Source organism: Mycetomoellerius zeteki, unplaced genomic scaffold (genome assembly GCF_001594055.1).
Source record: "Mycetomoellerius zeteki isolate Tzet28-1 unplaced genomic scaffold, Tzet1.0 scaffold254, whole genome shotgun sequence".
In the NCBI taxonomy this organism is placed as follows: domain Eukaryota; kingdom Metazoa; phylum Arthropoda; class Insecta; order Hymenoptera; family Formicidae; genus Mycetomoellerius; species Mycetomoellerius zeteki.
In genome coordinates, this window is record NW_017257232.1 from 68,824 (window position 1) to 84,396 (window position 15,573).

Consider the following 15,573-nt stretch of genomic DNA (forward strand, 5'->3'; position numbering starts at 1 on the left):
GTGTCATCACAGTAGCGCAGAAAATATATGTTTTGATTGTAAATTTATTTAACAGATAAGGAGCAAAAATATCAACTCCATACAAATTTCTGAGCCACTGCGTATGAATATTTACATTTTGCTTATTACAATAATAATGCTTGAAGCAATAATCAATCATCGTACAAAAATATATCATATTTATTATCATTAATATTTGTTTGTAATCTCACTGTTGTGGAATTGTCAGTACTCTCTTGACTAATAAATATTAGATTTTATTTCACTTTGATTAAGTAAACGTATATGTGCTCTCATACTTAATAACATTGCATTAACGCGTTCAAAAAGAAAACTGTCATTCTTAAGAGACTTTCATACGCAGTACATAAATTACATACGTTAAAGTTACTACTACTAAGTGTAGTCTGCAATAATAGAAAAATAACGTTTGACCATCAATATAAACTCAGTTTTCTGATAGAAATCTAATACTGGTAAATTTAATACTGGCCAATTATTACTGAAAGACAGTAATTAATTATTTATTTGGAATAAATAATTTATTTGGAAGAATAAAAGCACTGAACAACAGTTTCAATACTTAAAATAAGTAATTAATTACTTGCTTTCAATATTAAGTTGGTTAGTATTACATTTCTGTAAGGTCTGTTCTGTAAGGTATTGTTGCTGCGATAGATATTCCGCGAAACGTTACTTCAATTTTCATATTACATTTTATAAAAGAGTATTCTGTATTGTAAACGAGTACTCTATATAATAATCATTTTATTGTAGATATAGAGATATCTAAATTATTATTATCAAACTCACTCAAGCATTAAGAAAGACTCGTATAAAACATGGACGCACGTATATCATTTTACATCTCGCTGTACAAGTAGATGTTGATCGACTCATATCCACGTTCGTGATGTACCTTAGACAGTGCCTCAAAGCACAGCATGACGCATGGCGGCAGATTCTTTACGATCAGGCGCCTTTGTCCCTTGCGGTGCACTCGCTTACTTTCTCGTGAAGCCCAGATATGAAGCAATGCCGTTAATATTCTCAAAGAAGATTCGATAAGCTTGCTGGCTGTCGTAGTGCACCGGACGCTCCTCCACCCATCGCTATAGTACAATAGGTAATTGTAGGTACTGATGTGGTGCATGGCAGTCGGCGGGGAAATGTGGAGTTAGAACGATATTGTACGATCACGCAACAAACGCAATCATCTGATTCTGAGTGTATGTCCGAGCACACGATACTTTACCTGTAATTGGTACTAGGTACTGTGGGGTGAATGTAGACTAGGAATGCAAAATGATGTAAAAGAGAAAGGGATATAAACAAAATTGAATTTCAAATATCGTTTAATTCCATATTAAAATTGTGTTGTAATCTAACATAGAAAAGGAACATTTGAAAGCATTGAAAGTTAAAATTATAAAGAAAAATCCTGAATGCTTCCACGCCTACATCATAATTTGCATTTCTATGTAAATGATGTCTGATTGTGAGTATAATATTAAGTTTATTTTTGGGTGATTTCATAGGTAAATCACATGAAAGAATACGCGAAATATATAAAACAGGACGATAATAAAAATTTTATTATTTGAAGTGTTATATTTAAAAAGATGGCACTTACATAATTTTGTGTATAGCGAACAGTATTCTGGATAAGAAGGATTATAGAAATTCCAACTTACAGATCGAAATACACCATTTGCAACTGTAATCGAGTACATAGTCAAATGATCGCGCTTCGCATTAAATAGATAGAGAAAATTTTTATGTTCAACAATATATTTTTAATATACTTTAAAGGGCACGGAATATGAAGATCATCTTTTTTTGATATGTTTCGATCGAGAAATAAAGAGATATTCCAAAGAAAATATATATATTGAAAAGACTAGATATTAAGCATTGCTAAGTGTTATAGCTGTTATAGAAGTCCGCGATGCTGAAAGATGACGATAGACGATTACATGCAAGGAATGATTCGATTTGATTGAAATTTACTATGTATAAAGAGTATATTATAATTGTAGTATTGTAATGTTTGATCAAAAGTAATGTGTTAACAAAAAATAAAATAGCGGTGGAAGTTATTTTAAATGTATTATGAAAAAATCGTTGCTATATTAATGAAAGTTTAAATAATAAAATACTAAATGCAATGTAAATGATACGTGACTTAAGGTAACATATGGTATACAAACTACGACAAAATTTTATAATAAACATTTAGATATTTGTGAATGAAATTTTGAAGTGCAGTTTGAAGACTTTATCAATATTAATGGTATTATACGTATATTTGTTAAGTAATGTTAAAATAAAATAAAATAAAATTTTGAAGCTCATACGTGAGAGAAAATACAATTACAAATCTGTGCAATTTTAAGACTGGAGCACAAACCTTTACATAACGCTTAGTACATAAAGCATAAGAGAATTAATCAATCAGAATCCTTTATTCCATGGCTGGAAAGACTCTGATTGATCTTTTATGCTTTATGTTTTATGTATTATGTAAATGTTTGTACTCATACGCAGCATTTAAGCTGTAATGTTACACAGTCACAAATAACTTTCATACAAACAAAAGAAGATCAACGTCAAAATTGAAACATGACACATAGGATGCGTTCCGTTTCACGCATGATGCGCATGATGTATTACTCGTATTTTATCTTTCTTTAATATTCGGTGAACAACAAGGATAAACTGATATATCATGCGTACTACGCGTGAAACGGAACTATAAATAATTTCTATATTTCGAATAGTGAGTATATTACGTGTGAAATTCTTGTTGTCTTTTGTATGAAAGTGAAGTATAACGCACGATGCATTTTTACTAAAAAAAGAAATTATATGTACATTTTGTTGATAAGGGTTACTGTAGAAGCTAAAGGTGTCCCGTAATTTTGCCAAGGATCCAGAGATCGATATCACGTTATTTTCAACTAATCTATCGGTATCCAAATTGAAATTTACTATCGTGATATGATCACATCAACATATTTATGAGTTATTAAAAGAAGTTTGAGATTATAATTCATGAATCAATATTATGAACCACTTTAAACAGCGATTCAAGTATGATCGACTGGCCAACTCTGTACTTTATCGCACTATGTGATATAATCAATTTATTCTACTTAAGCATGACTTATCGCGTCTGATTGTTTGCTCTACTTCAACACATGCGTGCCTACGGGATGGTCTTGTGTTATAGTGCCTAAGGGTTGGGCTTCTTGACTCGTGGCTCGGTTGTTACGTGGTGGTGTTCGCCTAAGGGCACTCTGTTTATATCTAGATTGGTGAAATAGATCCTCCTTTATTTCCCCAACTGCCCGTATGGGTCTGCTAGATTACTCACGTATTGCTCGGCGTGACTCGTCGCCGGGAATTCAGCCCATTTTGACAAGTCGATGCCGGGTATAATACCACTACGACATGGGACTCGAGGATTTCTATTATGAAATTAAGGACAGTATATATTATATATTTTAGTCATTTAAAAAAATTTCTCTAAAAATCTTTTAAGATCAAATAAAAATTGAAGCAAAGAGAGTAGAAACAAAATTAGTTATACAGTCAATACAATGGATACAATAAATGTAATGAATGAATTAGATACAGAATATACTAATATTATTAATAATAATAGTAAATATTTGTATAGACTCCATTTCTTTACAGTAAATGGAATATAAAATTATGATGTCATGTTTTTATTTTATTGAATAAAATTTTTTAATATTTTATTCAATAAATTATTATTTATTGTTACAAATCAACTTACATTTCGTGATCAGGAAGGACCATCGGATAGATTTGTACCGTATCGATAAGATCAGTATTGTCACAAATCAATCTGGCGAGTTTCGCTTTTCGAATTTCGTTCAGTTGTTCTAGGAAAATAAAAGTGAAAACCCAATTTTAGAAAGTACTGTACTTCGTTACATATCGACTGAATGTCCTTGGCTCACACGACTCCCACCGGGAAGAGAATTCGAAAGGGTCTTACCGAGAGTGAAGGACGATGGCTGGTTCGGCAACTCGTACCAGAATCTGTCGCCACGACGCGAATGACTGAATTGTGTGGCAATTAGGCAAGCGAAGGTTGGCCCGAGCATGCTACCCGGAAGCGGTCTTTCGGATACGCCGCCCGACCATAAATCGACGTCCGCAGGATGTCTGAAAAGGAGCGTGGTTGAGATGAAGCCGTTATTTCCGAATACGCTATTTTTAGCATCGATCGGTCCGCTGACTGAATAATGAGATGTAAAACTTGATCGATCGATCTTTCGATACTCCGAAGGTTTCGCTACTGGATTTTACAGACATGTAATACTCACTCAAAAATAGTGCTATATCGCCTGACAGTTTCGTTTGGCATGGAACCGAACAATTCATCGAAAGTATTGGCATCAGGAAGGCCGCAGTATTTTCTAAAATTATGAAATCACAAAATTATATACATATAGTTGCGTTAATAAAAAAGCCATACAATTAAAAATTAGCAACTTTTCAGTAGAGCATTTAAAAAATTCTTTCTGAATTGGAACGTTTTAATTAGGTTCGTGAATAATGCATAATTTCTTTTTCTTTCCATTGTTATACTAATTTTCTATTATAATGTGTCTTTAAAACCGTCATGTGTTTTCAAAATTTAAATACTACAATTCCTAGTATAGGGTTTTGTAAATTTTTTTCTTTGTCAAAGTTGCAACACTTTTTCATATAAGCAATATATTGATAAATATATTGTTTTTCATAATGTAATGTAATCTGTAGATTCGATTTTCTTTATCTCAAAAATGCTAATTTTTTACTTGTACCACTTTTCTATTAACGTTGTGACATATTACTGAAAGTTTATTTTTGGTAATGAATTGGTAATGAACTCTCTGACTTGTAACAGAAAATTAGTTATCTCGATGACTTTTCCGTGATTTTATCATCATTCAACTTTACTTCTATTCAGTATTCCGTTATTTAATTGGTACGCTTGGCGTACACTGACTATACAGAAGATTATTGTTGTGATATATAGATACCGCTCTTAACTACAGTTAGTCAAACAAGTTTATTAATACAAGTATGATAATAATTAACAATAACTCACCTAAACTCCATATAACTTGGAATACCAAACTCGCGGCCGCGTTGCATGTTAAAGGATACCAAATCCAATCCGAATTTTGCTCCAACTTTTTTGAAGAGATGATTTGTCACCTGTAAAGAATAAACCGTATAGTACGGCATAATTGCATAATTTGTTTATGTTAATCATTGTTTTACTTCTTGCGTTATAGAATCATCCATAGCTTGAGCGACCTGGTTCATCAAGCCCATCAAATATTCGTCGAATACACCAGCCCGATACAAATCGTAAGGGCGTCTTATCAAATCTGAGAGTCTCTTTGAAGCTACAAAGATAAACATAGATAATTTGAAATCCGATTTGAAGGAAAGAAAAATTAATGAAAAATTGATCTTACGCACGCACGCACGCACGCACGCACGCACGCACCGAAGAGCAAGTTTTAAAACAAATTTCAGAATTTATTTAAAGTAATTAATTAAGTAAGAAATTTTATTATTTATACATATTACGAATTTAAAACTTATCTATTTTAAAGAAGAGAAACTTCTATTTAGCTTATAAGATTAAAAAGAAAAAGATTTTGGAAAAGAAAAATTATTAAAGAATATATAATCAAGAAAAACGATTTTTAATATCTGACTTGTTGATGCAATATAATCTTGTTGTGCAATTAGTATATATTGTCGTCTTACCAATAAATTTATGAGCTTTACTCCATCGTTCTACAGCCGTGGGCAATAGCGAGTGACCGAATCTAAAGGCAGCAGCAGCGAAAGCGTCTATTACGCTTGGATTTATGCTCGGATCGTATCCATCCCAGTATTTCTATGGAAAATTGATATCTTAATATCGCGATTATTATTATTATTACTGTCAAAAGTTGTTCAACGAACAGCAAAAAAAATAAACAGAAAATGTATATCGTTAAATCTTAATTATTATAATAACGTACATACATATATATATATACATAGTTATTAAAAAATTTTTTTGCACTTAAAAAATGAATTACTTTATTAACAATATTAATTAACGATGTTTATTAACGATGTTTTGAATTTATCTTTTTTTATAACAAATTGTATTTATGTAATTTATGCATAAATATTCATAAATTTTGTTTCAATTTGTTTCAGTGTCGTCAGTTTAACTTACTTCCTTCTCGAGGAGAAGTCCGAATTTCTCCATGACATCTTTGCCGAGTAATATGGGGAGGAACTCGTTATAAGTGACGTGTTGGATTTCCGCGATGACGATGCGCCTAGCTTCCTGAAAGAGAATCTCATCGTCCCAGTGCGGATTTATGACGGCCAATGCTTTAGCAATCCGGTTATGCTCTCGCGCCATTAAAGTGTGCATGCAGGTAAGTACCAACTGTTCGTTTACACGAATCTCGCCTATAAGTAACAGAATTGATACAATATATTTCCGAGATTCTAAAAGGATGATTAATTTTCAAAATTGAGAATGGCAGATGCGATGCTTTCATAAAAAGAATCGAATAATTCTATAGTTCCCAAGATGCTTTATAATCAAGCTTAAGAGATTTATTAAAGTACATAGACTTAATACATGATAATTCATTGAATCATGTAACGTAAAATGTAAAGACTACAATGCATCAATATAAGCCAGATAAAGACTTTTATTGTTAAATAACCAGAACACAAAAAAGTAATCTTTGTAATGTATCCCGATGTTCAAAGTATTAGATATACATAAGGAATTCAATTGGAAGGTATTGGAAGTTTATAAAGAATGTAATCGCTTTATCGCACGAATATCTACATTTGTAGACTTATATTGGCCTCGATTTGATTTGTTATAGTTTTCTTAAGTCCTTTTGCATAATGCATTATAACAATCCATTTCATACATATAAAGAACATATAAATTATAATTTTCATTAGATGTATAGCGTAATTTAATAATTTATTAGCTATTATTCCAAGTAACTTTAATTAATTTAAATGATATTTAAATGAAGATAACACACTGAATATGATAAAATTTCCAAAAGTATAATGCCTTTGCCATCGAAGCGCATCATCGAGTTCTTGTATTAATAACAATAGAAACAAGGAACGTTTATCTCTCTTTATCTTATTTATTTCGTATGAGTGATTAACATAATTTAATTTAATGAGTCAGAGTAACGACTCGAAATTAAATCGAGGTGAAAAATTGTTATCTTATTGGTTACATAAAAAATTGTTATCTTGTTATTACATAAACCTTTGTCTAGACGAGTAGAAAATAATAATTATTGCAGCACGTGCGATTTTTTTCTAATATTTCTATGACTTAATAAAAGTTAACGTCCTTGCGTCGCAGCCATTCTCTTTCTCACCCGTATTGTATCGATTGGTGTGCTGATAGTCATGTGATACGGTATGCTTACCTCGGTAATAACAAAAACGAGCATTAAGTTGATTATCATACCATCCGAAATTTTGAAAAACTTAAGTAATGACAGTAGATCTCGGGCAGCAATTGATTTTTCCGTAACATGCGATTAACATAAGTACAGGGTATGGGTGATGTTGCTGCTGAATGCTCTCACGATTGACGTGTGGGAGATTTACGATTCAGCACGCCGTAGCTCCGGGTCCAGGTATTCCACATGATTTATGGAATCGGTGTGCGCGATAAGTGCATACAATTATCGCCGCGATCGAATTGTTTTGTCTCATGAAATCGCCGACCAGATTCACTGTGCATATCACTGGAAGGTTTTGCGAATAATCGACGAATTGACGTGAGAAAGTGACTCCCGGGCGAGTATATGAAACGTAGGTGCTAGGCAAAATCGATCGGGGCAGTCGATCATGGCCATCTCGAGAGAGAGAGCGATAGACACTTAGTAAATGGCGCCATGAGAAGGCAGTAACGAGCGTGACTTACCGCTCCATTGTTCTTATACTATAAAACGCACAAAAATCATCAGAAATTAGAATAGTTACATTAGTGCGGTTACATTCGACTTAGGCTGATTCGTGTATCGCACGCTCATTGTAAATTCAAATAGATATAATCGTGTTAATAGTCCGCGCCTTGCATTGCATTTTGAAGCTATGTTTACCACTTTACGAAAGTCAGTCTCTTTTAGAGCGAAGCGATTGATTCGTCACGACTGCAATCCATAATATATTATATACATGCAAGGATATAACTATGCAACAATGCGTGATATGTAAAAAATACTGGAAAATACCATAGAATATTACAAAGAATATTTTAAACCGACTAAATATTTCGTTTGCCATACATTTTAACAATTTTGGACTTTTGGAGCAAACACGATGAGATAAATAATTTTTACAATGAACATTTTAACGATTAAATTATAAATAAATTTTGATAAAATTTAAAATATTAAGTTTCTATTATCGATTACTCTGATTTTTTACGTTTGACGTTTCGAACGTCTAATTTTCAAATATTTTAATATTTATATTAAATGAATCTGTAGCATTATTTAAGCTGCGATGTTAAAATAGCATCTTTTTTTTAAAGTTAATCTAAATATTTAAATTAATTATAAATATAAAGAAAAATATTTATAAGTATAAATTACCAGCTTCGAAACAATACATCGATCGGTTCGGCCGAGTACATCCTTCATCCGGTATATCCAACTTTAGTGGTAATAGATCTTTAAGACCATACTCTGCAAAGACTGGATTCATTCGTAGTAATCCACCATAGCCTGTTCGAAGTTTTCTAAAAAGCAAAATAAGAAGATATGTAGGAATCAGGGATCGGCATTAATGATTTTTTCAGTAATATTTTTTACTTTAATTACTGATTACATGATTAATCAAGTAATCGGAATAAAAATTTTTTATTATTTGATAAATCGAGCAATCAAAATAAAATGTTTCAATTACTTGATTAATTAAAATAAATATATCTCGTATTATCATAATACTTAAAATCGCAAGTAATAAAAAATTATTTTGTCATGATTACTTGATTAATAAATAGTAAATGTAAAATATTACTTACAAACGAAAATTTCGAAAAAAGAGTGCTTTGTAAAGCCAATAACATTAACAAATAAAAATAACTTGTATTTTACACTTTCATTGTTATTTATTAATTTCATTTCATTCCTACACTTCCTCATTTTCCTATAATATAATAATAATCTTACTACATTAATTGTAATATACTTTAATTTTTAATTACTTTAATTACACTCTTAATTTTTATTTATGATAGTTTTGTTGAAAACAGATTAATATTTTACATTAACTATTTATTAATCAAGTAATCATGACAAAATAATTTTTTATTACTTGCGATTTTAAGTATGATAATACGAGATATATTTATTTTAATTAATCAATTAATCAAGTAATTGAATTTTATTTTGATTGTTCGATTTATCAAATAATAAAAATTTTTTATCCCGATTACTTGATTAATCAAATAATAAAATTTTTTTATTCTGATTACTTGATTAATCAGGTAATTAAAAAATTTTTATTCCGATTACTTGATTAATCAAATAATAAAAATTTTTTATTCTGATTATTTGATTAATCAGGTAATTAAAAAATTTTTATTCCGATTACTTGATTAATCATGTAATCAGTCATCATTAATTTAATATTAATCTTTTGCCGATCCCTGGTAGGAATCTTAAAAGCTATGTGCAAACGATAATAGATATTAATATAATTAACCTGTTATTATCTCTTACTGTTCCTTTAATACTTCTACATCGTATTTCTATATCATATGATTAGATATATTTCTATATCACATACGATTAGACGACTTGACGACTTGAGATTTTATGAAAATCAGTTTGATAGTCTAATATTTTCAAATTATTTGAAATATTAAGTATATATGAGTACTTTTTAGAGAAATTAGAGAAATATATATGTGTTATTTACAGACGTAAAAGATATATGTAGCAATCTATGATGGAATCACGAGGGAATGTGAAGTCCACAAGGATTGAGCAATCGCGAGATTTGTAGATCGCATCACGCGAACATGGTAGAAAGTGAGAAGAACACGAGAGCACGTGCTCGTATGTTGGAAAATGCAGAACAACGTAATGCTGATTTATTGTTCTCGATGACGTAACAGCGGCTCACATATATACCGTTTTGAGGCGGAACGAAATTCGTTTCGCCAAATGTACGTGTAGAGATCCATAAAAGGCGAAAACCGACTTATATACTCATCCCTGGAGAATAACCGGTGACTGATTAATACAATTCCTCTCTTATGCTGTATTATTTTACACCGTGATAAACTATAAATAGGTGCAATAGATTAATTTTTCTCGTATGTTTTAACGCGTTTATATATGAGGTGTTCTATTATTTCCTTTTTAAACACATTTTAATTTTAAAAAATTAGCGAATATGTTTATATCTACTGTATTCAGACAAAATTGACTTTAAATTCAGTCTCATTTGAATCGATAATGCGATAAATCATTACAAAAGCATTTGAGAATAATTATTATACTATTATACAGGTTGAAAACAATTTATTGTGGTTTACCTAGCAAAAGCTTCCGTGATGCCATAAACTGTATTACCATCCAGTACACCCGTAAGAAGATTGAAAGGTACTCGGGAACCGAGGCGGCAACCAGGTCGGACTGCAGGAAAAGCGCGAACGAAGTCCATGCATTGCACGTTGAACAGTCTGTAGAAATAGTCGTCCTCTGGTATGAGGATCTCGTTGCAATAGGGATTCTTTTGGTGTGGCAGCCGACCACAGCACTCTTCCGGGTCGTTTCGGTTCAGAGAGTCTGCAAACACGATGATAGCAGAACAGATATGTAATGATAGCAGAAAGCGATAGCATTTCGATCACGCACGCGTAATCCATAGTTCGCGAGTGGTAGACGTGTTGGAGAATATCAGCATTCGCGATTAAATGAAACATTATGAATGTCGGCTGCTTTTCCCGGTTGTCGCAATCTCGTATTGGACGAGGTATAATAGAATCGACATTGTCTATTAATTATCTTTTCATACAAGAATATGCATACGTGTCTAGAATTGTCTACAGCTACATATAACTGAATTGTACATTCTAAATTATTCTTTCTTCCGATAATTGACATGGAATATCTCAGAGTTATTTTAGAGTGGCGCGATTTCAAGTCTGCCAATGGGCTTGCCAATTTTGACTGACACATCATCGAATGATCTCGAGCCGAAGAACGCCCGCTCGGGAACGTCGTACACGTGATCGGTTTATCCGAGCAAAGATCGTTCGCTTTCTCTCGTAATTACTCTCCTTTCGATAAATATGGCAAATGTTGGAAGGGCCTATAAGCGACCTACGGTTTTACATATATCAAATATCTTGGTACAGTTGCTTAGACGCAGGGTTGGGTAAGTTAATATTTTTTTTTAACTGAACAAAGTTAAAGTTAATGGTTTTACAAAATTAATAAAGTTAAGTTAAAAGTTGAAGGAATAAAAAATTAACTTATCGAAAGTTAAGTTAATATTGAATTAACTTAACTTTTAAGTTAAAAAAAAGTTAGTTTCGAAAAAAATTATTTTTGAGGTCAAAATGTCCTAATTTTTCTTAAAATGAGATTACATAACAACTACAATATAAATTATTAAGTAAATTAAATTTTCAATTTTTTTATTCATATATGATATAACTTTTTAGGTTTTTACTTTTTAATAAGCCTTGAGCCATAAAAAATGGACCAATTACAGTCAAATATTCTCCTCGCATTCAACTGTAATTGGTCAATTTCTTATGACATAAGGCTTAAAACATCTATTGCAGATCCAGACTAAGGCTTATGGCATAAGGCATAAGCCAATCAGAGGGCTATATTAACACACACATCTTAAGAAATTACTTAAGATGGTCTTAAAATATAAACGGATTACGAATATACGCCCTTAGTCTTATTATATTTGATTATTTTTCTAAGGCATTTAAGAGATAAAAAAAATTTTAACTTAAAAATAGTTAAAAAGTTAAGTTTAAAAGTAACTTAGTTAAGTTAAAATTTAATGTATTTAAAATTAACTAAGTTAAGTTAAAAGTTATTAACTTTTTAACTTTTTTTTTAACTTTTAACGTTTTAACTAGTTACTATCCAACACTGCTTAGACGCAATCAGTCCGCTGACGATTGAGAGGCTCGCTTTCTATTCTACTTGCATGATTGAATCAGCTGGTTTTGATCATTACGACATACGGCCAACAGAAAAATCATTCATAGTTTTTTTATTGTTGCTTTCTCTAAAATTTATTACATATATATCACAGATGGCTATCAGAATCGTACATTGCAGTGATCTTCACTTGTTTAATATCATTTATTTAAGATTTTAATAATTTATTTCTCTTTTTATTATTAATTTAGACAAGATGGTTTTTATTGAACAAAAGAACTTAAAATTTTGTCGTAATAAATTAGTATTTAAAATATTTATAATTATTATAATTATTTATTTATTATCTCGAAGAATTATACGTAATTTCACATTTTCCTGTTGTTGGTGCATGAAATAAATAACTTTTTTATTCAGTTTTTTTAATTTATACGTATTTTACGTGAATATCTTTTAAAGTATAGCAATACAATTACATAAGTATTTAATAATACTTTTGAAGCTGTCATGGGTACTTTTTATACAGAAATTATGTACATTTCGTGGATTATCTCCGTATCCAGATACATTATTAGAATGCTAATATTGCATGAATATTGCAGTTCACTTCATCAGGGCGAGAAGCACCTTACTGTGTATCGGGCTGGTTCTCGTCCTAAAGTAAACTACAATATTCATGCAACATTGGCATTCTAATAATAGATTTGGACACGGAGATAACTCGCATAGCTTCTATATACATAAGTAGGATTCATTCATTTGTGATTATATAAGTATATTTTTCTAATTAATGATATTAATGGAAAAATCTTAATTATTATTTATCAAGATGAACTGATCGCTTTGCGGACGATCAAATCGCTGTCACGGAAAAATTTATCATGAATGTCGTGTAGAAAATCACACTTTCGAATGTAATATACCTAAAGGCGTGGCAGTCAAAGTGTAATCGTGGTCCATGAATTGTCCCCACGCAATCACCATAACTGTGCCGGCGTGATCATGATAACCTTCGTCTGGGTGCATGGTGCGTGATACAACTCGGGACAATGGTAGATTACGACCCGTTATGGATATCCTTGGCGCCGATAGGCCGTCTGCGAATTGAGGGCTCATCAATCTGCAAAAGATAAAAGAGAAATATTCGCGTCGTGCCGAAAAAGAAACGTCTACGAGAAATGAGAGAAGATTACGGTTACCTCGCGAAAGGCGACAGAGTGGCTCCCCAAGTTGGATTCTCTAAATTCGTACAGAGACCATCAAACCGTCGGTACTTGCCCGGTCTGCATTCTATGTTGCTAAGAAAAGCGGGACAAACCTCACGGATCAGCGTCTTCGAAGTGTCGATCAATGGTAGACTCCTTTGAATTTCCTCGTAAGTCAATCCGTACCTGGGTGTCGATGATTAGAAAGTAAAATCAAGGAAACACGATCGGATCCCAAGGCGGGAAAGTTCGTTGGAAGAGAAAGAGAAAGATTACATAGGCTTCAACGGGGAAGACTTACGTTTGCGCGAGATTCGTAGTAATGTCGAGAAGCAGCTCGCCGACCGTCGCCAGATCCTCTGGTCGCCACATCTCCGACTTTGGTCTCGCGACGTCTACGGACGATTATGTGTGAGCGACAGTACGAGAAAGCCGCATGAAACCAAGTAAAAAATAGCAAATACGCGTGCGTGTGGCGATCATTTGTTATGGGTTCATACGACCGAGATTACACATTATTACGCGATGACACGCCGATATTGATCATTGTTGGCAATAAATTATATGAACGTCGTGCAATTAATTCTTGTAATGAAATTTAATATACTCACTGATGCGCTTCCTTGCCTCGACGTAAGCATGATTTACGGCGTCGAACGTGATACAGGTTTGAGTTCCTCCTGCGGTAGGGCTACGGATAACGAAAGAATAAAGATGAAAGTTGACACGCTCGATCTTTGAGTGCGGATATTATTTACAGACTCCTCTCTCTTCTTTCCCTTCCTTCTGCATCTCACCGGGTTAATTACCCAACGTTGCAGCCTACTTTCATGAGAAGCCGACTCGCGAGAACCTTGCGCGTGAATTCGTTCGTGCAGATCACGTGTACACACGCAGAGTGTCTGTATGTGCGGATATTCCGTATCAAGGTAATCCGAAACTATCCTAGACATGCTCTCTTATGAATGTGAGTGAATTTACTTTCATATCCTGTTTCCGTCATGAAATATACTGGCATTGAGACGTGCCGCTCTTCGGCTGCGCCGACGAAGGTTGACCCAGCAATTCTCTATGTCGTTTCTCTACGTCGACATTGCGCTCTTATCTTCCGCCTTTGATTCTTTAACTATACCTATTCTCATCTCAATCGCCTAATATATATTCCAACTATATATATATATATATAATACCTTTATTACTTTTTTATCCGTTCCTTTATACATTTTTCTCATTAATTGCTTATTCTTTGAAACTAACATAAATTTTGTCTTAAAATTTTATACATCTTGATGAGATATGGATATAAATTCTGACGTTAAATTAGAATCAAACGATTACAAATTGAATATATTATTTCAGTATTTTAGTATCTGTTTTCATGGCATCAATATAGATTAACTTTAATTTCGATTCAACTTACTGTTCATCTTTTTCCAATCTTAAAAATTAGAAAAAGATGAAAAGTAAGTTGAACCGAGATTAAAGTTAATCTACAGGATGGAAATGGGCATTAAAATTTAGAAATAATATATTTATTTTGCAATCGTGTGATTTTTAAACTTAATTTCCAAATTTACATTGATGTGAAAACAGAGATAAATATATCATATGTATATTATCTTTTTTTATCTATTTTTATATAACACTAATCTCAGTATATTTCTAAAATTTGGTTTATAATTAAACTTTACATTAACATTCATCTAATATAGTGTTTAACATAACAGGATCTCAACTTACTTAAAGATACTGACTCGTAAAACTATTAGAGTTTACTCGAGCGGCCGGTTTCTAAATACTGATCCAAGTAGTATAAATCACTAATTCAAGTACTTGTGCAAAATCGGAAAGATGCGAGAAAGGATTTCCCGCGTCTAATTGCGGTCGAGTGCTTCGACCGTATGCCGTAATCAACATGATAATAACGAAAGCACTTTATAATGGTGTCGTGCATCGACGCACTTACCATAACTGGTCTGAGCGACGGCTACAGTCCCATTCCCCGCTGCCCGGTGATAAATGTGGATTGCGCTAACCAGAGAACCTTTTTTTCTGATACATATAAATTATATTTCAGCTCACGGCATTCGTACTTTAATACGCCATTTAATAATCACGTTGTCGCGGTCGTGGCA

At 32.5% G+C, this 15,573-nt stretch overlaps 1 protein-coding gene across 4 annotated transcripts in view; it reads right to left on the reverse strand.

Moving 5' to 3' along the window:
* cysu (peroxidase homolog) overlaps positions 1–15,573 on the reverse strand; it is a 30,662-nt gene that overhangs the window by 3,408 nt on the left and 11,681 nt on the right. The window contains exons 1-16 of one of the 4 annotated variants that reach the window (XM_018450027.1): positions 15,405–15,450; positions 14,050–14,129; positions 13,740–13,833; positions 13,433–13,624; positions 13,157–13,353; positions 10,640–10,892; positions 8,688–8,833; positions 6,266–6,507; positions 5,803–5,935; positions 5,305–5,432; positions 5,129–5,238; positions 4,359–4,451; positions 4,028–4,197; positions 3,803–3,911; positions 3,377–3,470; positions 658–1,112 (exon numbers count right to left, since the gene is read on the reverse strand). In XM_018450027.1, the coding sequence (XP_018305529.1) occupies positions 1,005–1,112; positions 3,377–3,470; positions 3,803–3,911; positions 4,028–4,197; positions 4,359–4,451; positions 5,129–5,238; positions 5,305–5,432; positions 5,803–5,935; positions 6,266–6,507; positions 8,688–8,833; positions 10,640–10,892; positions 13,157–13,353; positions 13,433–13,624; positions 13,740–13,810 (2,046 nt within the window). In that variant the 5' untranslated portion in view covers positions 13,811–13,833; positions 14,050–14,129; positions 15,405–15,450 and the 3' untranslated portion in view covers positions 658–1,004. Of the gene's footprint in view, positions 1–657; positions 1,113–2,759; positions 3,310–3,376; positions 3,471–3,802; positions 3,912–4,027; positions 4,198–4,358; positions 4,452–5,128; positions 5,239–5,304; positions 5,433–5,802; positions 5,936–6,265; positions 6,508–8,687; positions 8,834–10,639; positions 10,893–13,156; positions 13,354–13,432; positions 13,625–13,739; positions 13,834–14,049; positions 14,130–15,404; positions 15,451–15,573 lie in introns of those variants that run through there. The other 3 variants (XM_018450025.1, XM_018450026.1, XM_018450028.1) reach the window with 3 other exon arrangements.